General features: G+C 54.9%; 1 protein-coding gene across 2 annotated transcripts; it reads right to left on the bottom strand.

The window, feature by feature from the left end:
• Positions 1 to 1638: 1638 nt before the first annotated feature.
• On the bottom strand, positions 1639 to 4777 carry LOC101780707 (AAA-ATPase At3g50940). Of its 2 annotated transcripts, none has more exons than XM_004969230.4 (2): positions 2956 to 4777; positions 1639 to 2479 (listed from the first exon to the last, which is right to left on the bottom strand). In XM_004969230.4, the coding sequence occupies exons 1-2, from the start codon at positions 3946 to 3948 to the stop codon at positions 2045 to 2047; spliced, it is 1428 nt and encodes a 475-aa protein (XP_004969287.1). In that variant the 5' UTR covers positions 3949 to 4777; the 3' UTR covers positions 1639 to 2044. The 2 variants fall into 2 exon arrangements, with proteins under 2 accessions (XP_004969287.1, XP_012701213.1); XM_012845759.3 differs by having other exon boundaries at positions 1639 to 2529; positions 2956 to 4762.
• Positions 4778 to 9655: the final 4878 nt, after the last annotated feature.

Below are 9655 nucleotides of genomic sequence, written 5' to 3'. Positions count from 1 at the left end.
GTTTTGTGTTGCTTCCGGCATCCGCATCCTCGCCTGCACGGCCATATTGGGTGGGGGCGGCATGGCGGGGGCTTTCGGTGCTCGCGTTTTTCCGTTTCAAAAAAGCCTGTCGGATCTTGAAAACAAGCTTGGACTCGATACTCGGTGATGTAAGCTTGACTGATTGAAATTGTGCTTCTCCCAGGATACGCTCCTGGGGTCTCTCTGGACTCTGCAACTGCGAACGGTAACAGCACAGGCACACAACACGTATGCCCACGGCTTGCGAGCGCTAGTGGACACGTGGCAGTCAGGCAGGAGTCCGCGAGGGCCGTGGGCACCACCAGCACACGAAATTGCGTTTCGATTCTCCGTTTTTCTCCGTAAAAATCGATGGACCAAACTCTACCAAAGAAATGGATTGATGGACCGAACTCGTACCGAAGGGTTGTTTTGCCTTTGATATTCTGCCGCTCTGTATGGGCGAGAATGGTCGGTGGAACGGGGCCGCACAGCTACGCCGGCGGCTGCCAAAGTCCGCCGGTGTAGGCTGCGGGCGTCAGACAGGATGAGAATCTCGCAGGTTCTGGAGCTGGCTGCTCTTGCTCTGTGATGTTCGTGGCCTGCGCGGAATTAGCTGGCTCTAGGCTGCGGCGCTGAACGCGGCTGCCGTCCGTTGATTTAGCGCCGTGATCCCAACCCCGCCCGGATACGTGCAGAGCAGCCGCGCCACGCGTAGGGCCCAAAGTGACTTCGATGGGAGGAGCACGGCTTCCTCTGTCTGGTTAGCTCGTGTCGTGCCGGACCGTGAACAAGTCTTTTTGAATCGAAAACGTTGTGGAGCGAGAACGTGCTGAACGTCCGGGATCGGAACCAGCCGAGACGGAAGAGACGCGATCCGTTCATGTCTTGGACCACCCCAACCGTGCCAGGGTAGGGTTGGGTCGGCTGGCCCTGGCCCGGGTGTTTTCACCGGGTCGAACCGCGGAACTAGGCTGGATTGGAGGCGGATCTGTGTTTTCATGCTCGCTTTCGATCAAAATCCTTGTTCGCAAACACATGGTTCTTTGCAATTTGTGACGCATATTATTCCAAGATTCCCATTATAATCTAATCCTAATTCTGATCAAATTTTCGGTGCCACTTATATTATTGAGAGAATCTTTGATCGAATTTGTCCGAAACAATATGCAGTACGTGTGTTTCATGCAAAACGTGCCCATTCTGGTTGCTCAAAGTCGTTCCGACTCTTTTATGTTTCCTCTATTTGATGTAGTTGCTTGTACTCTGATTCGGCTGCTTTTGGTACTTCATGAAAAATGGGATATCAACGTTCTCAAAGAAAAAAAAATGAGGTAATGAGATCGAACATGTTTTTGCATTGTTGCTGAGCTGTAGTAACATCTAACGAGCTCAAAGTCAGAGCTCTTCTGTGTTTTCGTGCTCCAATTTTTCGATCAAACGCCCTGTGCACAAACGCATGGCGATTTGCAATTTGTGTCGAATATTATTCCAATATGCTCATTTCCTACCTAACCATGAAATTTCCGATGATATTGTCGGTGCAACTTTATATTATTGAGAGTAATTTTGATCGAGTTTGTCCAAAACAACGTGTAGTACGTGTGTTTCAGGCAAAACGTGAGCTGTAGTAACATCTGCCGAACCCAAAGTCAAAAGCTCTTCTGCTAAATTCAGAAGTATCTATAATTCGCGCGAGACGTAGGGGCCTAATCAAACGTGTCAGTGCTATTTGTCCACAGAAATTTTTCATGCTGACATACTAGTAGACACAAGTACACAACAGTAGTGTTTGTACACGTACCACGTAGTAGGCCGCCCTTACTTACCGCCGGCCCCGTCCTGGCCCGCGCACTCCACCGCGGCCGCGCCGGCCCGACCCGCGCCCCTGTCGCCGCGAGACACCCAGAACGATTGGCCTGTTCGCTTCAGCTTATTCAGCCGGCTTATCAGCCACCAAACAGTGTTTTCCTCTCACAACAAATCAGCCGTTTCGGCTTTTCAGCCGGCTTATAAGCTGAAGCGAACAGGCCCGATCTCCTCGTCAAACACCACCCGCCTCGCGCTCGCGGCACTCGCGCCTCGCCCAGGCACCGGCACCGGCCGCGGGCGGGGCCGCCTCGGCCCGACGTGCAGCTTCTGCTTGACGTACCCGCCGCCGTCCTCCTCGACCCCGGCCTTCCGGTCCCTCAGCAGCTTCGCGGCAGCCTCGAGCGCGGCGTCGGCGTCGTCCGTGGCCAGCATCCTCTCCGCGATCTCCGCGGGCGCCGCGTCCACCTCCCGCAGCAGCGCCTCGACCTCCGGGAACAGGGGGTGGCCGTCGTCGACGACGCCGTGGTACGTGGCCGCGAGCTCCTTGAAGGCGCCGAAGCCGCAGTAGCCCATGTGGATGTGCTTGTCCATCCGGCCCGGCCGGAGCAGCGCGGGGTCGAGCCGGTCCATGTGGTTGGTGGTGAAGATGAGGATGCGCTCGTGCCCGCTGCAAGACCAGAGACCGTCCACCATGTTGAGCAGCCCGGACAGGGTGACCTGTATCGCGCGGAACACGAACGGCGGCGTTGGCAGCGACAGAGTTGTTGGTACTTGGTACACTCAATAATTTGGTTCTAGTATGTGCAGTCTGTTGTTCTACCGTGTTGTAGTGGGCAGTGGCTATGAAGTGTAGATTGTGAAATATAAACGGCACGCATGCATAGTTTAAATTTTGCTGCTGCTTTTGTTCATAAAGCTACGATGCGAGCGACACGACCATAGATTTCAGAAAAAGTTTGGCTTCATCTTATAAAATTGTGTATAAAATGTTATCTTCTCAACCAAGGTTCTTTGCCTATAGAGGCACTTGCCTCCTATTTAAAATTGCATCCTTTTCTACGAATTTTTTTTCGTTGGAGGTCTCGTGCTAACTGTGGAAGAGTGTACTACGCCTTGTTCCTCCTGAGTACCGAATGGACTAACCTTGTGATGCTTGGAAGATGGGATGTTCCCATCGAAGCCTCCGTCAGCTTCCCTCCTCCTCGGCGCCGCCGCCAACGCGCAGTCGACATCCTCGACCAGCAGTATGGACCTGTTCTTCATCCGGATCAGCAGCTTCCTGAGCTCGGTGTTGGACCGGACGGCGCCGAGGTCGAGGTCGTACACGTCGAAGTGGAGATGGTTGGAGATCGCGGCGACGAGGCTGGACTTGCCGGTGCCGGGTGGCCCGTGGATGAGGTAGCCCCTCTTCCACGCCCGCCCCGTGCGCCCGTAGTACTCCCTCCGGCCCAGGAACATGTCCAGGTCGCCCACCACGTCCTGCCGCAGCGCGGCGTCCATGGCCAGCGTCGCGAACGTGGAGGCGTTGCGGAGCCTCACGGGCCGCCACTTGCCCCACTCGTTGCTGTAGAGCTTGGCCTGCCTCTGCTCCCGCGCCATGGCCTCGACGCGGGCCATGACGAACGGCAGGTAGGCGCCGAGCACCAGGTCCTTGTGCCGCCCGTCGAAGCTGAGCCTGAACGCCTCGCCCGCGCCGCCGCCGTCCGCCCGTCGCCGCCCGGTGCCGCGGCCGCCGCTGAGACGCCACTTCAGCTCCGCCCCGCGGAACACGTCGACGACGGCCGTGCCGGGGCGCATGGCGAGCGTGATCTGCTCCGCGCCGGCGCCGCGCGGCAGGCTGGCCTTGACCACGGCCGGCGCACCGGCCCGCGCCGCGGCGAGGAGCGTGGAGACGTACGCCCTGGCCGCGAGGAAGACGCGGTTGTAGAAGGCGCCGTCGAACTCCTCGATCACCACGGCGTGGCGCCGGGCGGAGGGCGGCGGGAGGAGGAGCAGCGTGCCGACCAGGGGCCGCGCGCCGGCCGGGAGGACGTCGGCGACGAGGCGGCGCAGCAGCATGGCCGCGGCCACCACGGACGTGGCGGCCGTGATGGCGCTCTTGCACCGTTCCAGCGCTCCGTTCGCCGGGGATGCCATTGCGCGCGGCAGCTGTCGCGGATCTGATCTCCGTGGTTGCTCTGATTAAGTTTCTGCTCGGAGCTTGGGATTGGTTGCACTAATTGAAGGAAGAAGGAAGAAGGAAGACCCCATTCGTCAACGTGTGCAGAGTCGGTTCGAAGGAGTTGGTATTGGATCACTCGCTGTCGCTGTCACTGTTGTCCGTGGAGTTGGTTGGCGCTGCGTCGGACTCAACTCTAAAAGTTCACTTAAAATTGTTCAAAATCTTAAGGGAAAAATAAAAAAATTACCTCCAATAATTCTTCCATCCTTCCTGTAAAAATATGCAGACGTTAAATACACCTCTATCGTCCTGCATATACGCCGTATATCGGTCCTTCAGCGATCCCGCATCCCGCGCTCTTTTTTTCTCACTCCCCTCGTCGACTCCAACCTCATCTTCGTCGTCGACGCCGTCCTCTCCCTGGGCCTCCGTGCGCCTCCGCGACGTTTTCTCACATATGAATGGCACGCATCGTGTGCTCGGCGGCGGCATCTTCCATGAGGCACCGCGCCGCCGTCTCGCTATGGCCGCTCGCCGCGCAGCCCTCCACGCGCGCCTTGTTGCAGCTTGCATTAATTGATCTCGTGGGGGAGGACGGTGAGGCAGAGGTAGGAGGCCAGCGGGTCCATTGGAGACGGCCGGCTCGAAGGCCACGGCCAGACGCTTGTGGAGGCGGGATTAGAACGAGGGAAATCGAATTGGTAAAAAAAAAATTGGAGGGGAAACTAGGATGAAACTCATTACGCACCTAAAGAATAGATCTGCAACAACGAGCTGTCGGTGCTCCCATGAATTATCACGATGCTACGGTGCTGGAAAGAGCCAGAGAGCGCAGAAAGGTCGGACGCATGAAAGGTCGGAGGGGGAAGCTGCTGGAGCTCAAGAGGGGTCCACGTGCTGACGTAGTTAGTTTTGAAGTATTGAAGAGTTTATTATTGGGGATCTACTACGTGATGACATGATTTTGGGAGAAAAATTTTTTAGTAGAACCCCCAATGAATAGTTTTAGGAGAGATTTTTTCAATAGACTCTTAGAGTTGCTCTTAATTGGGGTTGACTAGTTGACCTGGTGACTAGTTTCTTTGCCTCTTTTCCACGGAGCAGCCATGTAAAGCACTTCAATCAATCACCGCGCAATCCACAATGGAGTATGCACCGAGGGCATTTTAGAGTAAACAAATGGAGCATGCTTTCGGCCATTGCTGGGCGCTCGTTCGTCGCTGGCTGTTAGCGGCGATTGAAGGCCATGTATTGTTTCTTCCTATTCCTTCCTTCTCTGCGCCGTGTTGCCCCGCCGCTGCCCACCTCCACCACCGCCCAGGGGCGGACCTGTGGCTAGGGCCACCCGGGACGTGGTCCTACTCGAGCCTGCACCCACCCGAGTCTTGACTAGGACAATGGATGTCGAGCGGAGCACGATAACGTGTGCAGAAGAAAGCGCCACGTATCTTGTTCGTCAGTATTAACTAGCAACGAACATTCACTCAATAAGGATTTTGGCATTAGAAGCCATTGAAATTGCATCACTTTTGATGGTCGCGACTCGTGAGTCTTCTTCTTTCTAGTCTCCACGCCCATTCCACCTTTGTCTACTATTCTTCCTCCTCAAATTAATGTCGTCTAGCGTTCTACCTCATCTGTCTCCATGGTCGCCTCGTATCTCATAGTCGTAATGATTGCTGAGCTCATTTCATTGCCTTTCGTCGGTTCTCTACTATCACAACAGCCAACGGTTTCATAGTTGCTCATTGCCATCGTTAGGCAGATTTATTGCGCCACACGTCTCTTTATGACCAAAAACCTCGCATGATCCAAAAAACTTACCTGAGCCCTAAACCTTGAAGGAAAACTCCCTATAAAGTTGTCTAATTCCATGCCATACTTTCATAAGTATGGCATGCAATTTGGCAAGCTTGGAGCCCATTTACATGCGTCTATCTCCCTATAAAGTAACTCACATCTTACTACACATGAGTCATTTTTTTTGGATAATTTAGTTTTCAATTTGCTTACTCCCTCCGGTTTCAAATTAGAGGTCGTTTAGGATAAGGTTTAGCATACCAAGGTATAATTAATTTGGGTCTATTCTTCCATATTTGCCCTTATTAAATATGCCTCGGAGTCATTTCAATACAACAACCTCTCTCCACTGGAGTGGCTAGTGCATTTGTTCTGGACTCTTGAGGTCGCGGGTTTGATTCCTGAGTTGCTCGTTTTTGTGACTTTTGGCGATTTTGTAGCGGGGAAGATGGGAGGGCAGCATGGCACGGTTTAATTGCCACCTCGGGACCGAGCTACGTCAATGCACGTGCGAGGGCAATATAGTCCAGAATGGATGAAAATTATCAGAACGACCTGACCTCTAAAATCAAAACCGGAGGGAGTACCATTTTTTTATTCAATATAGGCTCTGTTTGGGAGGAGGTCGCTAAAATTTAGCCATGGACTAAATTTTAGCTCTCTCAAATAGAGTGCTAAACTTTAGCCTTTTGGGGTGTTTGGATGAAGAGCTAAAATTTAGCACCTGTTGCACAAAATGACTACTCTACCCCTCCACCAATGCCCCTCCACCTCCATTCCTTCCTGCAAGCCTCCTCTCCTCTTCTTTTCCGCATCGCGGTCCTTCTCGCGTTGTCTCGCCACGTCGAAAGCCCGGTGAGGTGGCCGTGGACCCCCTGCCCTGTGCAAAGCTCTCGATGATGGAGTGGTCGACAAGCACCCGCAGCGAGAGGGTCTCGTCGTCGAGCACGGGGAGGGCGCTGCCGACGACGCGCTTGACGATGTCGTTGGCGCTGGAGGACCATGACACGTCCTAGCAGAAGTGTGTGGTGACGTCGCCGTTGAGGCCCTTGGCACAGCGTCTCAACCTCCTCGATGGGCCACTGGAGCAGGTTGCTGCCATTCTTGCTCCACGGGAAGGCGTTGCCACCGCCCTCGCCCGACGACAACGACACGCCGGACATCTTCTCCGACACGCCGGCCTAGGGGCCCCTACTGCTGCTCATCGTCCTCACCGCCGGCACCGGCACGGGCTGCAGGGGCACGATGCGGACGACGCCGGCCAGCACCGTGACGGCGGCGAGCAGCAGCGCGGCGGACAGGACCACCGCCACGGATCACAACGGCGAGTAAGAGTAGGGGAGCGGCGTCGTGGAGGAAGCATTGTCCCGGGTCTCCACTGTCGTCTACCTAACTCGACCTCTATATGGGTTAATGGAAGAAGGAGGAGGTAGAATTAATGGCGGTCGGACGGCCTCGTCGCCGATCTCGGGCCGCGGGGCGGTGGCGAGGCGGGGTCAGGCGGAGGCGGGGTTAGGTAGAGGCAGGCACGGCGGCGGGGCCGGCGGAGGTGAGGCACCGTGGTGCCCCTCGCAGGGAGAGAGAGAGTGAGGAGAGGAGGCGGCGGGACCAGCGGGCGAGGCGGAGGCGGTGACGGTGAGGTGCCGGGCGTAGCTAGCGAGGCCGGGCAGATGCGGCGAGGTGGCGGGTGGAGAAGGATGGCGGCGGGGTCTGGCAGGGAGGAGAGAGAAGAGCGCGGGTGAGGAGAGAGGGGAGGGAGCAAGGGGAGATTGCTCTGGGGGGGGGACCAGTTTTAGTCAGTTTTAGCTACCCCCAAGTGGCTAAAGGATTATGGGGGTGCTAAATTTTAGCATTTGAGTTTTAGCCCACCTATTTGGGAGCACTTGTGATTAAAATGGACTAAAATGGGGGTGCTAAAGTTTAGCATCTCTCTTCCAAACACCCCCATAGAAACTGACTTAGATGTGTCTTGATGACTTGTGTTGTTCGTTGCCATTCATCAATCCTCCATCACAAGTACTGAGGATTTCATGGTTCTCATTGTCGTGCTTAAGCATATTTATTGCCTCGGACATCTCTTTATGACCAAGAGACTTTGCATAACCCAAAACCTTGCATATCATACTTAGGTCCTCCTTGGGAAGGGGTGTTAAAGTTTAACACCTTTTTAATAAATTGGCTGCCAAACACTTGTGTTAAAAGAATAGTGTTAAAGTTTAACATCTCTTTTTTCATAAACACATGGAGGGGGTGTTAAAACTTTCTAAAGGTGTTAAAAGTGGTCCCCCTCCCCACTTATTCCCTGGTTGCCCCCTTCTTTCTCTCCTCCTCTCTCTCTCCTACCCGCCGCCTGCGCATCCTCCCCTCCCGTATCTGTTCCGCATCTCATCCTCCCTTCCCGCATCGCATCCTCCCCGCCCGCCGCCATCTCCTCCCGCAGGCCATCCATCCCGCCCACAGGTCCTCCTCCCTCTCCACTCCCTCTCTCTCCCATCCTCTCTCTCCTCTCGGAGGTAGCGGCGGGCGATCGGGAGCAGCTGGCGCGGCAGCAGCGACCGGGGAGGAGCAGCGCGGCAACAGCAGTCGGGCGGGCGTGGCTTCGGTGGCGGGGCAGGCGGCGGCGCGGGTGGCGGCTTCAGTGATGGGCGCAGGAGTAGCCGGGGCAGCGCGGTTTTGGTGGCGGGGCAGGCGGCGGCTTCGGCGGCGCGGCTTCGGGGCAGGTGGCGGCTGCAGCGGTGGGTGCGGGAGGCGGCTTCGGCGGGAGTAGGCGCAGGCGCGGAGGGCGGCTCCCAGCGGCGCCGGCGAGTGGCCGTGCGGGAGAGCCGGTGAGCGTCTTCTCCTCCACCACCGTCAGCCCCTAAGTGCGGCCCCTCCGTCCCCCATCCAGTTGAGCACGTCCACCACCCCGCCGACCACTTGTGACTGCTCGCTCATGGAGTGGCCGTGGCCGCCTGCCTAGATACGGACTAGGCCGGCCACGTTGCCGGCGCCACGGGGCTGGAACACCACCATGGGTTCAGCGTAGGCGACGCCGCCGAAGTTCTGCAACGCCTCCTGGATGTCAGAGGCATCGATGCTGAGGCGGCCGCTGTCGCCGAAGTCGCCGAGCTGCAGCACCTCCACGGGCGAGGTGCGGCTCGACGGGGAGCCCCACGGTCGAGATGAGCAAGGAGATGAGGAACAGCAGCATGAACACCAGGCACCTAAGGGGAAATGTTAGGAGAGCACGCAGCTCCCACCTCTCATCGATTTTATGAGAGCAGAGATAGCGGAGCAGCACGGGAAAGGTAGTGTGCAAGAGGAAGGAGGGGCAATATTATCATTTCTCATGTAACGTGTTAAAGTTTAACAAACTATCCAAACACCTCAAGATACTAAAGTTTAACACTCCATTTAAGGGTGTTAAAGTTTAACAGCTTTAACACCTCCTTCCCAAACATGCCCTTAGCAAACTTTGAGCCATTGCATGTGTGTGTCTCTCTTTATAAAGTGACTTAGATCTTATTATTCATAAATCACTTTTTTAGACCGTTGGATCTGCATTATACTGTTCATATCAATATACATAACATTTTTTTATTTACCAAACAAAGTTTTTTTTGTTGAGAAAAACATTCTTATTTTTGGAACGGAACCTTCACAAATTTGACTAATGGATATGCAAAATATCTGTCGCCCATTGTTGACCAAATCTATGGGGCCAACCTAGAATGATTCACCAGATCATTCTTTTTTTCTTGACCAATGTATTTATTCCCTTGAATTAAGCATTATATTCTTAAAAAATATTTATCTAAACGAAATAGTGTTCACAAATTAGACCGGCAGATATGTAAAATGCCAAACTCATCGATACAGAAAGGACACAGGAGTGACAAATCC

The sequence above is a fragment of the Setaria italica genome, chromosome V, assembly GCF_000263155.2.
Source record: "Setaria italica strain Yugu1 chromosome V, Setaria_italica_v2.0, whole genome shotgun sequence".
NCBI lineage: Eukaryota > Viridiplantae > Streptophyta > Magnoliopsida > Poales > Poaceae > Setaria > Setaria italica.
Note: the sequence above shows the minus strand (reverse complement) of the source record. Positions and strands in the feature narration are given on the sequence as shown.

Excerpts from the sequence above, each read along its gene's own strand:
- LOC101780707 (XM_012845759.3), bottom strand. The coding sequence starts at position 3,948 with ATGGCATCCCCGGCGAACGGAGCGCTGGAACGGTGCAAGAGCGCCATC. Across the intron at positions 2,530-2,955 it reads CATCTTCCAAGCATCACAAG|GTCACCCTGTCCGGGCTGCT; the intron begins GTTAGTCCATTC and ends CGCGCGATACAG.